Consider the following 21,476-nt stretch of genomic DNA (forward strand, 5'->3'; position numbering starts at 1 on the left):
TTGATACGCACCCACTCATGATGGTGGTTTTAAATCCGGTTTCATTCTGACATATTTGTCGGTGTTCCACGGTCAAGTGAATATCACGGTTAAATATAGAAAGGTAATACTCATCAATGCTATTCAGTTATTGGTCGTTTGATCACCTATTGCTAGGGAAAAATATATATAAAAATATGCTTATATTTACAATACCTGTATGCAAGAATATATTTACAATATCTGGATACAACAAAAATTAAAAAACCGGAAAAGCTCTTAAATACGTATCTTAGTCCGAGGTTACTGAAAACTAAATAATTAACTGCAGTACACACGCACTCTGTAAGCAGTCTTTAATAGGTCACATTAATTATTCTAGATTAAAAGAAAACTTTAAACGGGATACTCAACACATTTTATTAATAAATATTTTATAACATACTCTTAAGAGTCATGCTTTGTATGAATTAAAAGATACGCATATATATATGAATGAAGAGAGAGAGAGAGAGAACATATCCATATGCAGGTTCACACAGTGAAACAATTATAATTCAAGAGAAAATCCATCATATATTCATATTTTATTCCTTCAAGCGTTTTCGTCAAATCGTCATAAATGCCCTTCAGTAGCGTGCCCAATCGTCAAGTTCTATAATCGACATCCGATTTTAACTGTTTTGTCCCTTTCAAAACATGATTGCTTTTACGTGTGTTCAAATGAGAGTTCCAGATTCTTGAGTTCGCTTAGTTAACACCATATCCTTTGTTAGGTGCACCACATTTTCGAAGTATTTTTCCTAGTAAATCATGTGACGCCATCTTAAAAAGAGGCTGTACAACAACAACAACAACAGAATCGTGTGTGTGATTTGGATTTTTAACATAGCGTTAACAATTTTTCAGTCATATCGCTTCCATGTCTTCAGTCTGACAGATTATTGTCATGTCTAGCACTGGGGCATCATGCCGCAGACATGTAGCATAATGTCCAACCCAGTAACATTATCCTGACATCAGGCCTACCAGTCCTAATACTAACCTCCTAATGCTGAGCGCCAAGCGAGGCAGCTGTTGGTACCATTTTTATAAGTCTTTGTATGGCCGGGGATTGAACCCACGACCTCACGCATCCGAGGCGGACGCTCAAAGTACTAGGCCACCGGAGCGGTCCAACAACAGAAAAGTCATGTCGTCACTGATGGGGCGAGAATAACAACTTGTTTATATCTATGCACAACACCTGTATAAACAAAAACTACACATTTTGACATTTATACTAACGTACAAGACTATCAGTAATAAATCCCTACTTTATGGCGTATAAGGTACTGACGTCATCGTTATGAAAGCTCTTCATGTATGTTTTTTTCACTAAGCAGTTTAATGATTGTGTTACTTAACTTATTGACCAAATACTGTTTGTACTTTGTAAGAAAATAGCAAGAAAGGAAGCTAACCAACTGACGTGACAAAAAATTACTTTGACTTCCAATCGATAAAATCAATCCCAAAAATGTCAGTCCCTTCTTTTGTCTGTTTTATTTTATTTGATTTCTGTTTTCAATGGATGCTTACTTTCTATATAAGTCTTACCAATTAATACTGTGTTTAGATATTGCATATGGATGTTGAGAAGAAAGTAATATGGATTACGTATAAAGTACTTGATGTAAAAGCGCAAGAGTAAATGCACTATTGATGTATTACTGGTTTTATTTATTGCTTTTAGTTGTTACACTTATTTCAAGAAACCGTTGCATGTGTGCTCAAGAAATATTACAGGTACCGTCATGTTGACCAATTTCGATAGCACCCATACAAAGTTACTTGCATGTTTAATGAACAAATATTCCTTAAATTATGGCATTGCTAAGTCTTGTTATTCTGTACCTTCGTCGGACAAATCATTCTACAGGGATTGTTCTTCATTTTGTTTTTAAATTGTATTTTTAAATAAAGTTTAAACGTGTATGGAGATATACATATTTACTTTAGATTGATTTCATGAATGGAAAATAGTAACAACTATGCTAGTACGATTCCACTCGAGTCAACAATGATATTCTTTTTCGTACATGTATGTGGTTGTGCACTCCTACCTGCATGAGGCTGTATATCCTATATATTTTCTCCAGAACATCAGGAGCATTCCTTCTTGAATCGACTCATGTGCGCCCTCTCCTCGGATTTCACATATAAACATGTTTTAGCATACATCCGTAAAACTTAATAGTTGACCACTACTTGTCTGTCCCCTATCTGCACCCCCCCCCCAAAAAAAAAAAAAAATTCTGCTGGTGAGCCCCAGTAATGATGTTAATATTACAAATTATGACACCGGACAGTGATTTTTACATTGTAGCTGCTCTAGCCTTTGCATAGATTTCATACATCTTCAAATACTTCTCGTCCTTTTCTTCCATCATTTTTTTTTTGCAACATTTTTAATAGATTATCTCTTGTATGTTCCATTTGCAATATCAGTATTTAATTCCTGTTTGGATTCTTTGGTTAGTGTAAAGTACAGATCATTTGAAACATCTACCAAACCTAATACTTTCTCCAGTTGTTAACTGTTCGTTCCTTTTTTTTTGTTAAGTAACGAAAATGAATGATGGATGTTGCTATATAAGTAATGATATAAATGGTTTAATATATCAATGGAGCTTTTGAAATGAAATATTTTGAAACTCCAGCTTCTAAAGATGATCACATATCTGCATATTCAAGTTGATGATATGCCAAATTGTTTTGAATATCCATGTCTACGACGTTTTCATAATGTAACACGCATGTGATGAATGCCGTAGTAAGATAAGTACAAAATTATACTGGCTGAAGTTAAAATGAAATTCTATATATAATCGATGCTTTGATTTAAAAGGCCAAACGTAACAAGTATGTATACGGATGGTGGTGATGAAATTCACTTTGAATCCACACACATATCTGGTGATTGGGCTGGTTTCAGGAACAGCCAGATGAGTTGTAGAAAGCTTTTTAGCACTACAAACAGTAAAGAACTTAGAGGATATAGTAAATGAACAAAATTATTCAAACTTCCATCATGACATTTGAATTGCAGGTTAATTAAATATACTTAGATACAAAAAAAAAATCACTAATAACTTCAAAGTCATGTCTCTACATTGGGTTAAAACGAACGCAAAACGAGTGCAAAATAATACTTCACAAGATAACGATACTACTCTCTGATTACTTCATTAGCTGACGGGCATTTCCTTGCCAAGTTCCCTTTTCTCTTACGAATGTGTATAACCAACACCGACATCAAGATTTGACTGCTGCAGAGGTTTATGACAGGAAACAACTATATTGTAACTGAAGTAGCTGTAGGTGCCGTTTATTATATAGTCTTAGAGAATTTGAATACCATAACAAAGAACCTTTGCTCTGATCTGCAAACGAATTAATTTCATTAACAATGACTGAATCACACAAAGGATTAAATATTAATAATTTTGTGGAATGCTTCAAATGAAAAGAGTTTATGATTTGATGAGCATGGCAAATGCCTTCCTACAAGCCTACACTATCTATCTATCTATCTATCTATCTATATATATATATATAGATATATATATATATATATATATATATATATATATATATATATATATATATATATATATATATATATATATATATATATATATATATATATATATATATATATATATATATATGTGTGTGTGTGTGTGTGTGTGTGTGTGTGTGTGTGTGCTTGTGTGTGTGTCTAAAAAGTGAGGCCGTATCTATGTATGTATGTTTTATATAGAAATATGGTAAACTAATGAGACTGCTTTGTTATACTTATATTTTTCGTCCTTGTATTCAGCTGGATCTGAATCCCATACTTATGTTAACGACAAATCACTGCTAGATGTATTGATATATTGCTAGTTTTCTCATTTGACCCACTTTCTGTTCTAATCATTTATTTTTTAAAGTAGACGCAAAATAAATTATAATCAATCATTACGTGATGTTTTATGATGTTTCTGTATCACATTGTTGTTATGTATATTTAATTTAATTATTTGTTTGTTAGTTTTAAAAACAATTTATTTCATTTTATGCTTTTGTAATGTTACATTGTATCCTGGACTTGACCTTGTCCAAGACCGACTTCAGTTCTGCTTGACCTGACTGAATTTTATTTATTACATTTTATGTAAACAACTAATACATATCTAAATTATTCTCTCAGTGTATGTGCTTAATATCAGGATCATTGCTAATAAAAGAAGTGACTATGTTTATTTGAGTCAAAGTTTTGGAATTTCCTAAGTGAATTAAAGATAATCCAGGTTATTGTTTTGTAAACATCTGGATCATTCTGGAATGTTATTTTCATTTAGGTAATGTTATTTTTTAGAACATGCTGATTGTGACCTGAGGTCAAGTAAAGAACTATATGTCCTGCAAAACATGTAGCACTTTCAATTTGTATATTAAATGTTGTGAACAGTAGTTTGGGGCTGGAACAATTTTTGTTCAAATTATTGAATTCAAGTGACTATTGTCTCTGGAAATACAAATATGCTCTGATAAAATTCTTGGATAGAGACATTCACTGGAATTTATACTGCATTCAAACCTGGAATTATATTACTGTGATTCAACAAAAGACTGTTGATACAACAACACTCTATAAACTATAACAGACACGTCATCGTTTTCAGTTTTGGATTTCTTCGGGACTTCTGCTGAGTTTAATTCATGACTTTAATTACTAGGACTTGTGTACGTAATTCTTGGATTTTTTTTTTTTTTTTGGGGGGGGGAGGATTTAATTCGCAATTCCGTAAGTTCTCTTCTCTCATTCTCACTTTGTATTCTAGGGAACTAAATCATTTGTTAAACTGTACAAAGCTTATTGTCTTTCACTCTTTTCTGTTACTTATTTTAAGAGCGCAGACTCGTAACATTATATACTGGAATTTGTTACAAGTCACGATGTTAAAGTATAGACCTTACGGAATGCCGAATTGTGCCGTTTAAAGTTTCCGTCTGATTCAAATCGTTTTCAGCGTTTGATTTAATAAACGGTGTTTTATATTGTTATGTAAATCCTGCAACCGCATACACCCCACAAGTTTAAGAAGCTTGTACACATGATCTAAATGATGTCTTCCTAAGATCGTGTAATTCGATTCACAAACAAAAGACAGAATATGTTCTTACTAGAAATGTGATATAATGTAAGCATATATAAATGCAAACATAAAAAGACATATAAAGAAAGTAACGTATCACAAAATCGAAATGAAAATATTAAATAGTGAGAGAAAAGCATTTAACAATAGAGTAGCATATCCTCTTAAGAAATGTAAACTGCAAGGTTGAAAAATGACAACTTTGATATATATCATCCGAACAAAAGGACAACTAATGTACAACAAAATTAATTGTACAATAATGGCATGGTTCTCGTTCACAAGCATTAAGATTACTCTCTTAGATAACTCTTTGTTTATTGGATTTTCGTTTTTACACATTACCATTACACAAGGCTATCTTCATAAGCAATAACGTTATATAATGCGTAAAAGTTGTTAATTCTTTTTTGTGTTTGCATTAGATAAATCAGTTTTATTATTTAATATTTCTTTGTCAATAAGAATTACTCATTAGGCAACATTTGTAACTATATCAAATTTTTATAATACATTTTGCGACGAAAACTTCTAGAGTACATTCTGAGCCGTATCGATGTCAACAACACCAGTATTTTTCTGTTGCCCAGCTAGTACTGACTCTAAATTCTGGATGAGGACCTGAATCCTGGATATATCCGCCTTGTTGTAAGAACCACACATTTGCACTTCGAAAGCATTTCCAATACAGACATTGGCGTCACAGGGCTTTTGCTGTCTGCATGTGCGCAAACGGAACCGGATGAAGTTTTCGCATATTGTCCATGGTCCCCAATTAGACCAGCCACACTTCCACTGGTCATAATCGATATCAGAGACACCGTTGCAGGACATCATGGGGTTGCTGAGAAAAGAAATATATGAACAACGATGTTTTGTTAATGTGCTTGAAAAGAGGAATGCAAGGAGAAAGTATCATTTGCAACTTGGTAACCCAGAACTCTTGTTCACTGATTTTCTTGGTCCCTAGTGAACAAACGTTTCAATCATCTAACATATTTTGTCTATCTTCTTAATACAAAGCTATAATTCATCCCCTACTATGAATGAAAGTCGCTTCCTCCATTTACGGCATCCATTGCCTTGTCTGCACGCACCAACCACAATACCATCTCGACTAAGCACTAATCCTTAAAATAGGATTGATCTCATTGATTCATGCATTCATGAGAGGCGATATGGCATATCCGGTAATTATCTCTGTTCTAAATTCACTGTCACGATTATAGGACACACGGTACTACTTGTATGGAAAAATGGGTACCAGCCTGGAAATGGGTGAACATAAAATAGAGTATATATGGGTTTGGGTGGCCAGGATTAGTTTATAATAAAAGTTATTTTATTGGAAAAATGTCTTTTGAGAGCTTATCCTAGTTGTAACTTAAAAAATAGAGACATTGTTTTCTTGATGGAATTTCAGTCCTTTAACAGTCTTGAGTTTGGAACACTCATTACTGAAATTAGCACCTGACTCTTTGGTGCGGAATTGAAAGCACATGTTTCAAACACATGTAGGTCCACAAAATGCCGCGGCTTATATCCTTTTCTCTTTACAGCAGTCGTCATCCGGGTTCCATCTATGCTGATAAATATAGGTTGATCATGAGCACTCAGAAATTTAAAGTTATTGAAGTTTTAATATCATGGTGTTTCCATAGGTTTACTATGGGAACTGAATTAGTACCGTGAATCCTATATGGTCCTTTCTATGGGGCATACACATACATATACCGAGCACAAAATTGTAATAATACGTATATAAGAAGAAAATCGGTCCATAGCTCTCCAGCTTTGCAACTTGGTGAATTAGTGTTCGAATCCTGCATTGAGGAATCAATGTCTACTTCCATGGTATATTCATGGGCAAGATATTTTAAATAAAGTGTCTACAAAAGATATAATAATCTAAATATTGATAGGTCGTTAAACACAAATCGATCACCACCAGATCGGTATATAATGACAATAAGGTGACACTGAACGAGTATGGATAATATACTGCATGCATTTCTATTCTAGCTAAGAAATCAAGTCTTTTCTGTGTAGATGATAAAGTCTAAGACTGTAGTTTAACTCGTAAATAATGTGAGATCCTTAGGTTTTCTTTACAAACTCGTTAGTTTTTATTCCATTTTGGAAAGGATTTTCCCATGGGCAAAGTAAAGTACATACCTGGGACCGGTGTTTTTAACGAAGGCGTTCGTCGGGATAGATATTATTCCTGTATTTCTGCAGATGACTTTTGACAGGGTTGTTTTTCGTATCTCGTCTAATTGTGCTAGAAGAGATAACATAATAAAAAAATGAACATTTTAGGAAACAAAATGGAACTATTTATACGAATAAGCACACATATGTCTAACGGATCCAGACGACATTATGTAGTACTACTGATTTAACTCTAGACAAAGTACGTTGTCAATCACAGAATTAAGATAATGCTGGAGGTGATGACAAATGACAATGAAGCTCAGTATATCAATATCACTCTCTCTTTCCACCTTTCCACTAAATTAAGCAAGAAACATCTAGCAGCCGTGAGGATATCTTCATCGGTAACCTAAAGGGCTCATGAATCGATGTTTCTTAATTACATCCTTGATTTATATTAAAAAAACTTTTGTTGCAAGAACATTGCACAAACTGCCTGCATCTTGTATCATAATCTTGTCATTATAGCCGCTTAAAGTCGAATGTCTTTACTACATTTTTAACGTCGTTTTGCATTAAGATTATTAGGTTTATTAGCCGGAACATAAGCTTCCCCTTAAAACATAGTATGTAAATTAAACGTAAAAATGACGAAAAAAATCTGTTGTTATTCTATACGTTCTACTAAGTCATACTCGCACGATTACTAATATTTTATCCACCGGTCAGGTAGAACTCCTGCTTCGCATCGACAGCAATTAGAAATTGACAGAGCGGCTAAAACTTTTATACTTTGGCCAGAGTATGGCCACTCTAGCAACAATGCTCATAATCAGCGGACAAGTTAAAACACTATGATGTAAGCTTTCTTTTCTTATAACATATGTTGGGTTATTCTAATACAAAGGCGTTCCAGTTGTTGCTTTACAAATGAAGTAGAAACAAAATACAAATAAAGCTGGTGGTAGAGGGATTGGCATCCTAACTGCATGCACTTTATTTTTAATGACGATGTTACGTTTTTTGTTGGATGAAACAGTGGCTCATTCAACAATAGTTTATATTCTATACTTGTTTCCAACGTATTCTAAAACTAGTGACAACACAATTGGAAGCTGACCAATTACGTTACACTATCGATATTTAACTTACCAGATGCAAATGCCTGGTTACCAGAATTTTCGTAGTAGTATCTATCTCCTTTCTTCAAAGATTGAAATTGCTTGGCAATGATACATGCAAACGTTGGCCCAATTTTTCCACCAGCAACAGGGTTCTCAGAAACTCCTCCAGAGAACAGGTCGATGTCAAACTGTGTCCTAGAAAGACAAAAACAACCCTAAAAAACAACAACAATATCAACTTGGAGTATATTTTATGGTCTTCAAGCAAGACAATTGCAGCAGGCACCTGTGTCCAAGTAAAACAGTATACACTCGATTCAGTTGGATGTAACCAAGGAATAGATTAGAAGATTGTTCCAGACACATACACTTTGCTGTACCATCGATGGGTTAGATCCCTAACATTGGAACAGATACAAAAGAATTAGTTCCGATTCTCAGTCCCCCATTAATCGGATCGAAATTTTATAACAATGCCTTCTTTGGATGCAGAAAAATGTATTCGATCTAAAAAAATATCAAGTAATCTCCATATTGTATGAGTTAATATATTTCCTTATATAACGTTCCAGATCTGCGACGTTTGAAACTATGTATGGATCTAGAATATATAATACATTGCAAACTCAACAAAACGTTAATCACTAGCTCATAAGTAATGACATATTAGCAATACGTTGTTTAAGGATCCACATATATTAAGGTAATCATTTGTTTAAATTTCATTTCAAATTGACTTACTGATAGACAGCGTTGAGCACATTCCAGACGGTTGGAGTGTGGACGGTGCCGCTGACGCTACAGATTGCCTTGAGCAGCAGATAGAACGGGATGCCATGATCCCTCCCTCTCTGTATGTTAATAGCAGCCAAGTCACCTCCAAACCCTGGCTGCTGCTCAAACAAATGACGGGTAAGCTGGTGGCTTAAGCGTTCATCAACCTGTTAAATTATAATCTTCATCATTCAGACTTCAAGATACATTCAATTATATTTGTATTGAGTTAAACGATACATTCATTTGTATTTGTACCGGGCATCAAGTGACATTTGTTTGTGTTTATATTGGGCTTCAATGTGCATTTATTTACACCTCATTTGGCTCCAATAAACATTCACTTTTACTATGGGATAATTAACGAGTCCCTTTCGTCACCAAAACGTTTTCATCCGCTAGACAAGAGACTTTTGAAGCTAAATATCAGGCTTCACAATTACTTGTGTGTTCCGCATGTAAAGATCAAACAAATTACAAGGAACGAAAGTTGAAAAAATGTTCTTTATTGGCTCTATTTGTTTGCTGTTGTTACATATTACAAATTTATTGAAAGGACAGTTTGTTTGCACAAATAACGTACTCCTTCAAAGAATTACTTGTAGTTGTCAGTACAAAAAGTCAGATCCCAATGTTGAATTTGTGTTTCGCAAGTTTGTTTTGGCATCTTTCGTATGTATTAGTCAACCATAAATATGGAACACAACGTCAATCGGATCGTATTTCTTCCGCTGGTGAGTTATGATGTGATTATTCTCAGTCATTCTAGCTTAAAACCTTTTTTATAATAACGTGGGAATCACACTTAAAACGTCAATAAAAATTAAAGACTTAAAAAGTCGCATTTGAACCCAACAGATTACTTTACATGGAACCCGACAGAGTACTTTACATGGAACCCGAGAGAGTATTTTATATGGAAAAGGGTACTTGAAGATTAATAGAGTGTTTCCTACCTTTTGAGAATATGAGTCTGTGAGACCTTTGGTGATGCTATCTACTCCTCCAGCCATATCGTACACTAAGTCAGGCTTGAGAAAGATATCTTTGAACAAGTGAGATGTGTTGCTGTACTTCAGTGAATCGTGGACCATGCTGTGACCAAATCTAAATGCGGCTGTAGAAAATTCATTCTTAATAGCCGGATTTACACTACTGTCATACCCGTTGAAGTATCCACTTGTCAAAGGTTTGAGTCCATAAGAAGTCATGATGGCGTCGCCGAGGATATCTTGAAGAAACTCTTTGTATGTAATGTGCTGGAGAATGGCACCAACGATCTTTCTGGCTTCTTCGTATATAATCTGGTCCGACCATCCATTGTTCAGAGCTAAGAGTCCTGCAGCAATTCTGTTATGTTCCCTCATAAAGATTGTGTGGAGTGAGATGAGAGCCGGTTGTTGATTGACACGAACGTCCCCTGAAATGACGATCTAAAGTTTTATACATGAACAGAATTCATGTTTTGTGGATCAAGCAATCTTCTGTTAAGACAATATGTACGATGTTCATGTCGTAAAAGGATTTTTGAGACAAAGTGTAAAGATTTAATCCAACTTGATTCTACTTCTATATGGGCAGTCCAAAATTAAAAAAAAAAACAAGATAGGTAGACAGATAGATAGATTGACATATCAGCTAGATAGATACAGATTTTGCTGTTACCAGCTAAGAAGCACTTGACGTTTGAGTTGGCCGGGGGTAAAACGCAATTGGCGTTGTTATTTATGTCCTTTGGCAGCAGGTTTGGAATGTTAGGATCCGCTCCAGTTTGAAGTTTACCTGCACATAAATAAAGACTGTTATAATCTTCACGAAAAAAACACAAGAAAATCTGAGTTCTTCAGAAAAAATGTTTAAATTGTATGTATTTCGCGTATCACTCTTAAGTAAATCATATAACGCTGAGGAATGCACATACAAAAGTAAACAGTTGATCTTACTTTTGCATGCTGAATATAGCAATCTAAATCATTTCTATTCCTATCATTTTCATAAAAAATGTCACATGGATTTGAAAGAGCATTAAATGGAATAATTCCAAATTAATTACAAGTCCCGAGTACGCAGCGGATTTAATAAATGTATGCATCTGGTGATCAATTCTTGTTTAAGCGTAACAGGATTTCACTGAACAGAGACCGTTTCTTTTACATGGAAATGAGACAATCCAAGCTCGTTGTTTGTTAATGTGTAATATCAACAGAAATTATTATTGGCATTATTATTGTTATTATTATTATTATTATTATTTACCTCCACTGAATGTCCTAAGGGAGTTGCTTGCCTGTACGTCTGATCCGTAGATCTGGGACCCGTCGATATAATGAGTATTTTGATTCAATTGCTGTCTTTGACCTGTATGAAAGAATCAATATGTATGCAAGAAATCAGACTTTACTTCATACATCAGTAATAAATGCCATAGTTCCAGCATTTCTGGCCTTTTTCGCTTGCTTCATGATCGGTTGTAATATTCATAATTCCACGAGCAATGGTCACGGTTGTTAAGTATGAACCTGGTCTTTGATAGGTCTAACTATTGACCATTCCTCATGAACCCACACACACACACACGCACACACACAAGCATCATTTTTGGCCATTTTCAAATATTGTACTAAACCAGTTATGATAACATACAAGTGCAATCAGGAGCATAGGAGTTAATGAACCTTGATCTGTTGTCATCCGTTGGTTTTGTCAATTTACATTGTCTGTGGCAATTATCTTGCAGTCTCACTTGAATAAAGCTAAACCAAATATTCTATAATTATGAATTCTAGGTATTTATTCATTTACTGTTGAATATGATGTGCACTTTTATATGCAAGTCTATTTATTTCTGACGTAAATACATTATAAAGGTTAAGGAGAGAATTAAATTTTGTTGTAATCTAACAAGTGACTTACCCATAGAACAATCTAGTTTTGGGGTTGGAAGAGCCCTGACAAAGTTCATGCATGTCCTGTTGAACTGTGAGTAATAGGGATCATCAGTGGGGATCTCAATAGGAAAGCAAGGATCACCTCTTGGAAAAGAAAGTATAGCAATAATGTGCATTTGTAATACACACATTACGAAATCAATCTAAGATATACGGAAGAGCGTGAGTGTATGTGTGTATGTATATATGCGTGTATACAGCGATGAGGAGCTCTGGTTTAAATTCAACTTTGTACAGATGACACATACATTATAAAATGTATCACCTGTAAAGTACACAAGGATGATTTCTCACATGAGTTTCGAATATATCGTCTATTACTTATCTCATTTGCGAGAATATAGAATAAATGTCACCCGCATGCATTATTCTCAGAATCTGTTTTATAAAAAATGGTTTTGGAAGTCAGCCTAAATTTCGTGTAACACTGAAAACTGCTAAATTCATTTTGTAAAAAGAACTGAAGACCAATGATGTATATATTACCTGTTGGGTTGGCAACAGTCGATGTTGGACCCTGCGTAACCTTGAAAAAAATAAATAATGAAATAATTAAACAAAATATGTTTAACATGCCATTATGAAGCATTAACCTGAGTGTTAGAGACAAGTCAACCTAATGAATGTATTTTATGTCAGAAACTGCGCAGAAGTAATTGAAGAGCAATGTCATGAAATATTGGTCTTTCCCTTTTATGAAAATGAAAACATCGTTTACAACGTCTAGCTACATCTGACAGTAAACATCCTGCAGGCCAAAAAGCAATCTGAGATAATAACATTATGACGCAGAGATAGAAATGCGGCAAAACACCACATAAAGCATTTCAACCTCTAACTAACAATTCGATCAGACTTATTACCTTTATTTTACAAATATCCAGATTGACAGTGAACGGCATACATGGTGAGGACATTAGGAAATTATATGATACCAATAAAAGGGATTTATTAACATCAATCTCCAATTTCCGGGCAACATCTTGTAGTTGATTACAAAAGTTCACAAATTATGATTCTTCCTGAATTCTGCGGCTTACACCGAAAGAGCAGTATGAATGGATCACTCACATTATAATTCATTGGGACATGCGTTCATCAATGCAACCAGTTAAATTGTGAGGTGAAGATACTACTACATCTACTTCTACTACTACTACTACTACTACTAATAATAATAATAATAATAATACCTGTAGACAAAGCATTCCGCTGAATATCATGACTCAGAAATTGTCCGAACTCCATGGTCATATGACTTAGATCTGGCATCAAGTGACCAATGAGACTCGGCTGATGGAACTGTGAGCTTATCTTACGGGCCAAGGGAAGAGGTCCTGCGAACATGCTGGTTTGCCTTGGTTGATCAACTATAATTGAAGATGGTTGAATAACTTTGAAAATTTTGTCATCCAAATTAGGTTCGTGGTATTTTTTGTGATGTCATTACGGAATGGGGTTAGAGCAATTTTAAAACCCTAAGTGATCTCTAGCTTCCATAATTTGATTGCATACTTGTTCATTATAAGCCTTTTTTTCTTTCAATAAATATCAATGGTATCATGTATGCATTTAGTTACCAAATAACATATCTTTACACATGGAATCCTAATTTTCACTGCTCTTTGGTGTAAAAAAAAAAAACAACATAATTTTGTCTCAACATTCCGATTTAGTGCTCTTCCTCTCTGAGCTAGGATTTTTACTGGTATATTGCGTTAACTATTCTGTACATTAAACTCAACTGCTATATATATATATATATATATATATATATATATATATATATATATATATATATATATATATATATATATATATATATATATATATATATTTTCTGATCTAAAATGTTTAGCTGCATACTATGAAAATTATAGTTAAGGTTTAGTTCAGCAGCGACTTTTCCTTACCTTTTTGCTTAATGTGACAAAGCCACAACCAAAATTTTAATCTAATAACCTTGACCTCCGTCTTAAGATAAAATAAGGTACTCGTAATTAAGACTCTGTAAATGATTCAAATTAAACAATGGATAAGGAAAGTGAAATATATAGCCATTTTCGGATATTCGTACTCTGATTCGTGTCCATCACACAATCTGTCCATTCGTGACTTTACCTTTCCATCCATTGTAAGAGGATTATATATATCCGAATTCTGAAACTCAGGACGCCCACATGGAGCATAAATTAGAAGGTCAAGACTGCATTCCCTTTCTTCTCCTATTCTCTATTTGACATCGTTGCTATTTAGGTGTGGAGGGGAGCAATTATATTTATTCCCGATCGATTAAAATCTAAGATGATGTTTGCTTTAATCAAACTAATAACAGATATTTATTTCACTGAGTATATGAAAAGTGTATTATTCTCAATAGAGGAATGCTTGCGATTTTCTGAATAAATACCTGATTTATTTTCACCCACGAGATGAAGTATGTCCATAATTCACTCAGAGCAGGCAAATGTTATTCTTATTTTATGATTAGACGTATTGGCTAGAAAGATGTATAACAAATTAATTTAGCAGATTGTTTTTACTTTATCGATCTGTTTACCTTTTAATTTTTTGCTGTATTTTGTCTATATTGGTAGTAATGTAATTCTTATTAATAATTAACACAAAAAACAACACACATGCACACAAACGTGGTTCTGCGTGCGAGTCTGCCATAATCACCACTAGACCAAGAGAACACATAAAATGAGTTGACATTATCGATGAATAATGACCGGACAGTGAAACATTTATTTCTGGTATTCCAAGCAGTGAATTATCAAAATTATTTATCTTGGAAAATCCAGCACTTCACGGTCTAACATAAAATAAAACGTCACATTACGTGTTTATTAATTCTGACTAACTGTACATAAGAAGTGAATAACTTTCCATACATGAGTCATAAAGCGCTGGCATCATCCTCTCGAACGGTGTGAACGATCGGCCCCATAGTCTGTTATTCAGGTTATTGCAGGAACCGTCTATAGTTCTGTATCGGGAGGAAGCAGCCTGTGTACAGTCCGGAAGTACTGAGAAATCACAGAATCCACTCAGAATTGGTAATTGCCTGGACAATTGTTCTTCGATGTTCTGTTTTGAAATATTGAACCTGTTAATTGAAAAACAAAAACTCAAAGTAAGCAAGTCCTTCATTCTTTTTAAAGATTTTAAACGTTCAATACCCTATCACTTGGACCATTGTAATATTACGATATGCTGGAAGATGCACTGAATATATTCTACATTCCCGAATGCAAAGCCGTATTGAAAGAAACAAAGGGACTTAAAATAGCAAGAGAGACTCATGCTTATACTTGGGAAATTCTCAGAGGAACATTTGATTGTATCTTAAAGTATGAGCTCAATCAAAGCTCATTTCACAGAAATTCATACAAAATTAAACATTTTTCGTTGTAGCTTATATCCATGCTTTGCAAGTCTCAAAATCGCCTCGGTACTGATTACATACCAGCATTGCATTAATGGCTAACGTTACTTTGCACTTGAAAGTGCGTTGACTAACCAGGTATATACCATAACACGTTTATTTATCCTGACTACATCAGTAAACTGGATAAGCATCAGCAGCGTAATTCTTACTACAAACACAGGAATTTTAAAATAGATTGGTTGGCTTGCTAAAAAAAAACAGTCACTCTCCAAGAGAACTGGAGCCACTTTGCTATCAACAGGGAATTATATTACTTAATAATTGAATTCCCTGTAACAACGTGAATCGGGTTTCACATTTTCAACTAATTACCGTTATTTACTCTTTTTTATTCCGTGTTTGATTCTTTCTTTTACTTTTAATAATTCTTTTACTTCACTTTGTCAGGATGTATTAATCGATCGAGTTACCACCCAAGTCCATTCCAGGGTTATGGGAAAGATGGGGTACTGATCTGATCATAATGCAAATATGTTGTAATCTTTCCAAAAAGTAACATTTACAAAATATTTGTTCTCTAACAAGGCTTTCTCATTTGTATGTGTGTATTTGTATTAAAAACGTGCATTATTAGTAGAATAAGTAGTAGAATAGTAGTAGTGGTAGTAGTGATATTATTTTTCTTGAATATCTCAGCAAACGAGTTACTGTCTAAGAAGTGTATTTGTCAAGAGAAGCGTCTTATGTTAAATAATTTGGGTTCGATATCTGCCTTTTTTGTTACTAACCTCTCAGCTGCAGCTTTGGATACTCCTGTAAAAAGCTTTCCAGATGAGCCTATTTTTATGGCTTGAGGACTGGTTAACATATGAGGTCCGAAGAAATCCGTACTCCTTACCCCTACCTTGTCGATGCCTGTTTTTAATAATAATAATAATAACAATAATAATAATAATAATAATAATCTCGCTATTATTATTATTAGCAGTAGTAGTAGTAGTAGTAGTAGTAGTATAAATGTATTATTATTATTATATTTGTTATTTCTATTATTATTATTATTAATTTATTATTATTAATATTATTATTATTATTATTATTATTATTATTATTATTATTTGCTATGAGGAAAGATTGTGTCAAATTTGTAACGTTAACATCGAAAATAATTCCATTTGATTACTGCTTGTCCGCTATATGGAGAAATACGAAGAATATATTTACTCATCTTTGTATATACAAATCCATCTTGAGAAAAATTTTGGTCCCTTATAACTAGTAAAATTCTGATGGCTAATTTAGCAATGTTTATTTTGAAAGACTTAACAGATTAGAGACACCGTTTTATCAATAACTCTTGCTACATAAAACTTTAGATCAGTCTCCATGCACGTTTTAGGGTTACACTTAAGTTCGTTTGTCTAATTACTGTGCAGTATATACTTGTATCTCACCCAATTCGAAAAATGCAATAATGATTGCCTTCATGTATATTATTTCCAAAACATATGATGTTCTTTTGTTACGCACTATAGCATCTTTTTGTACCGCATGATGTATGGATATGTATCATAGACCAGTGGCCTTTATTACCAACAAACACTATTATTATTAATGTAATTCTATCTTTTGCAAAAGGTCCTCAATTGCGTATTCTATATTAATTTACTGTTGATAGTGTCTGCGAAAATAATTCTATAATTCAATATTATACATTTTTATAATGACATTTATTCGTATGGAATTAATTTAGCCTTGCTACATTTATTTGAACTGATCACATATTATTTCTTCTAATTCGTCTTACAACATAAACAAAAGAAATGTGATGTGAACACTGAGTCTATGTTTCGGCACGTGTGATCCTTTTAACTTTTCCTACAGGTAAAGAAAACTGAAAAATTACCATGCTTTAGTTAATATAACCAATGCTTTTTCCATATTTGTCATTAACTTCGGTTACTTTACAATAAATTAGTAATACTATAATTCTGTTAAAGTTAAATTTGATTCATTACATTCTCTTTGTTTCCATTCAAAATTTATATTTTCTGGAACTCTGAAAATTGAACAATACAATTCACTCCTGCTAAATGATGACGCAGTAGGTTGATCAACGTAAAACAAATCTGTGATATAGATAACAACGACTTTTTCCAGACAGTAATTAGGGATGAATACTAAAAATACAATACGTAAATCTCTACACACCCTGATCGAAAAACGCTTTGTTTTGAGCGTCAGCCGCCTGAATATTTCTTTCTACGGTGGACAGAGATTCTGACACGATCCTTTCAAGGATGGCGTCTTTCTTAGCTTGCTCTTCAGGCGTGACATCCACTTTCTGAAAAAGAGTTATTTCTAAGTCGTCAATTGGCTGGGTTGTGGTATCCAATGGTTCGATGGGTTGCTTGGTGATTGGATCCAATAGTTCGATGGGTTGCTTGGTGATTGGATCCAATGGTTCGATGGGTTGCTTGGTCATTGGATCCAATGGTTCGATGGGTTGCTTGGTGATTGGATCCAATGGTTCGATGGGTTGCTTGATAATGGGATCGAAAGGATCCAAAGGTTCAATGTGTTCCTCAACTTGCCGTATTCCTTCCGCCCATGTTAATGACACCAAAACTCCAAGTAGTAAAGGAAACATCAGACGTTCCAACCTGAAAATATAAGTAATATATCTTCAATACCTTCACCACCCAAGGATTTCTTTAATTCCATGATTTCATATAAATTGCAATACACTGCTTACAAAATGAAATACACTGTGTGCATGCTAATATATATATATATATATATATATATATATATATATATATATATATATATATATATATATATATGTGTGTGTGAAATTAGGGTCTTCAAGAAACAATATGGATTATTTTGTATGAAAATATACATATTGAATGCGTTAATACGGTGAGTAACATATATGCTTATTGATTTCAAAACAACCTCTTGATTCTGATGTACAATGTCTCTGTAATATATGACAAATGCTTATGATATAAGAGATACATTAGTTTTAGCACAATCTTTTCGTATGAAAACAATTAAAATGATTTAAATAAATGATTGATGCAAAGATCATTTATATTTACTGTATACTATTGAAATGTACCTTTCACCCATGTCGGAACACAAATAACGATAATTCGGAGTTTTCCAAATCAGGTGTCAACGCTGGTTTCAATCTTTTATTTGATGTTAGGACGCAATGTTCCTGCTTATATACTGAGTTAGAACAAAAAAATGTTTATGAGTTGGCATTTTCTTACCGAATAATTTTAAAATCCGGATCTTCTAGATCAATGAGGACAAGGCGTACAATTTAGGCATTCACTCACCTTTTTAAAGAATATCCGTTTTCTTTCATACCTACCCTTTCTTGTTTCACGACCGAGTGAATATCACTAGGAAGTACTGTGTACGGATCATTGTTTTAAAACACCCCCATTGGCTGCTCGATCGACGATTGATATTGCGAGATAAAAAGGACCCTTTTATCGAGATACAACACGTAAACAAACACGCATTTTCAAGACTAACAAAGTTATTAAACATCTTTCGGAGTGCCAGGCTAAAGTAACTAATTAAAACTGGGCAGAAACGTACCAAATACAGATCGAGTACTGTATGTTATGTAAGTGCATCACTATATGGATATATAAATTGGGTGTTTGTCTGTCTTTTGAATTTTAACAATTTTTGCAGTGTGGCAGTTTTAAGTGATGTCTAGCACTGTGTGCCACACCAACCAGTCCTAACACTTGCCTCTTAACGTTGACCGCATAGCGAGGCAGCTATTAGTACCATTTTTATAGGTCTTTGGTATGACTAGGACAGGGGTCAAACCCACGCCCTCTCGCATCCGAGGCGGATCCTCTCACCACTAGGCAATCTAATAGAGATTTGATATATTTTATGGGATATTTTATTTCATAGATACTGTGCATGCATACCTTAATAGTTCCAACTAAATATTCCAGATTCAGGAAGAATTTAGACGGATACTTTGCACATTGCACACCGCTCCGGTCGGCCTGGTGTCAGGATAATGTGACTGGGCGGGACATCAAGCTACGTGTCTGCAGCATGATGCCCCAGTGCTAGAAATAAATATAAACTGTAACACTGTAAACACCGTAGCGATATGACTGAAAAATTGTTAAAGCTACGTTACAAATCCAAATCACACACACACACACACACACACACACACACACACACACACACACACATGTATTTGTGTGTGTGTGATCATGTGTTTTTAATTCAACAGGAATTTGTAATATGTTCATTATATTCATACTATTTTCCTTCAAGTACTTTTACATCACCGTCGTGGATGCTCTTGAGGTAGTAGCATTATAATTCAAAATAGTTATGTAAATAGGATGGTTAACGTCATGTGTGTGTCAATTATGTCAATGTTTCAAACTTGTTTTAAATCAATTTTACGCGTCAATGAAAAGAAAACACTAATTTGGATTAACTCCATTCAGCAGAAACACATTAAAAACTATTGTTCGTGTAATTTCCAAAGTGTTCCTATATAAGCGTTATATATATATATATATATATATATATATATATATATATATATATATATATATATATATATATATATATATATATATATATATATATGTTACTAATTCCCTGAGGTTGTATCTCCAATTTCATTCGTACTATTCATTGGTTATTCACGAACAGGTTGGTGTGACTTCGATGTACGAACAGATTCAATGCATCCAAGGTATTCATAATTGTTTCTTTGATCAGCAATCTCTAAAGTTGTACTTTGTTTGAATACACCTATTTACCTATGACGCTTTCTTTATTAACAAGCCCTAAAGACGCGTCGCATCATGGGACTACTGAAATGTTTTGCCATATATACCCTTGTCAGTGAGTCGTTTTAATAAATAATAATACATATTTTCGGATTTTCAAAGCTAATATAAAGTGCATAAATTTGACTTCGTATCCTAACATTGCTAAATAGATATAAAAATAAAAGCACATACGAAATATTATATTCGTCGAGTTCGAAATGTATTTCCACTTGAAAGTCATCCATTGATTCAACCTTATTTTCACTTGAAAGTCATCCATTGATTCAACCTTATTTCCACTTGAAAGTCATCCATTGATTCAACCTTATTTCCACTTGAAAGTCATCCATTGATTCAACCTTATTTTCACTTGAAAGTCATCCATTGATTCAACCTTATTTTCACTTGAAAGTCATCCATTGATTCAACCTTATTTTCACTTGAAAGTCATCCATTGATTCAACCTTATTTCCACTTGAAAGTCATCCATTGATTCAACCTTATTTCCACTTGAAAGTCATCCATTGATTCAACCTTATTTCCACTTGAAAGTCATCCATTGATTCAACCTTATTTTCGTGTTTGCCAACCTGTATGATCAGTTGTTGCTGCGTCATTCTCTCATATGAACTTTGCCGGAATGATATTTGGCTTGGTGTATTAAATATGCACGGCAAGGTCAGGGTGTAGATTGTGGACTAACCCATATCTATTAATGTCATAAAAAAAAGTTTAAACTTAGGAGTCTCTTTCTCTCTCTCTCTTTCTCTCTCTCTCTCTCTCTCTCTCTCTCTCTCTCTCTCTCTCTCTCTCTCTCTCTCCTGCCGCTGTATAAAGAATGTTCAAAAGCTATGATACATTTCTTCAAAGTGTGGCGATATATGGGGCATTCTCTTAAATTTTGTTCCGGATTCTTGGAATCTTGCAAATGTTGTTCTAATGTGCATATCGAATAAGCTGACCACTGTTTCAGAATGTCAAATATATACAGCTCTGATGCATTGTGTTCTTTTCACTTACAAAGACGACACTATTATTCTTCAATTGAATATATATATATATATATATATATA

General features: G+C 33.9%; 1 protein-coding gene across 1 annotated transcript; it reads right to left on the reverse strand.

Annotated features, from left to right (window-relative positions):
* Positions 1–5,186: 5,186 nt before the first annotated feature.
* LOC149793445 (immunomodulatory peroxidase-like) lies at positions 5,187–18,815 on the reverse strand. Its single transcript, XM_089967439.1, has 14 exons — positions 18,687–18,815; positions 17,771–18,222; positions 16,348–16,474; positions 15,063–15,277; positions 13,359–13,535; positions 12,652–12,691; positions 12,131–12,249; positions 11,474–11,575; positions 10,883–10,999; positions 10,174–10,637; positions 9,185–9,384; positions 8,472–8,638; positions 7,341–7,446; positions 5,187–6,009 (listed from the first exon to the last, which is right to left on the reverse strand). The coding sequence occupies exons 1-14, from the start codon at positions 18,695–18,697 to the stop codon at positions 5,697–5,699; spliced, it is 2,610 nt and encodes an 869-aa protein (XP_089823565.1). The 5' UTR covers positions 18,698–18,815; the 3' UTR covers positions 5,187–5,696.
* Positions 18,816–21,476: the final 2,661 nt, after the last annotated feature.

This window comes from Sinohyriopsis cumingii, chromosome 8 (assembly GCF_028554795.1).
Source record: "Sinohyriopsis cumingii isolate HCF-2022 chromosome 8, ASM2855479v2, whole genome shotgun sequence".
Lineage (NCBI taxonomy): Eukaryota > Metazoa > Mollusca > Bivalvia > Unionida > Unionidae > Sinohyriopsis > Sinohyriopsis cumingii.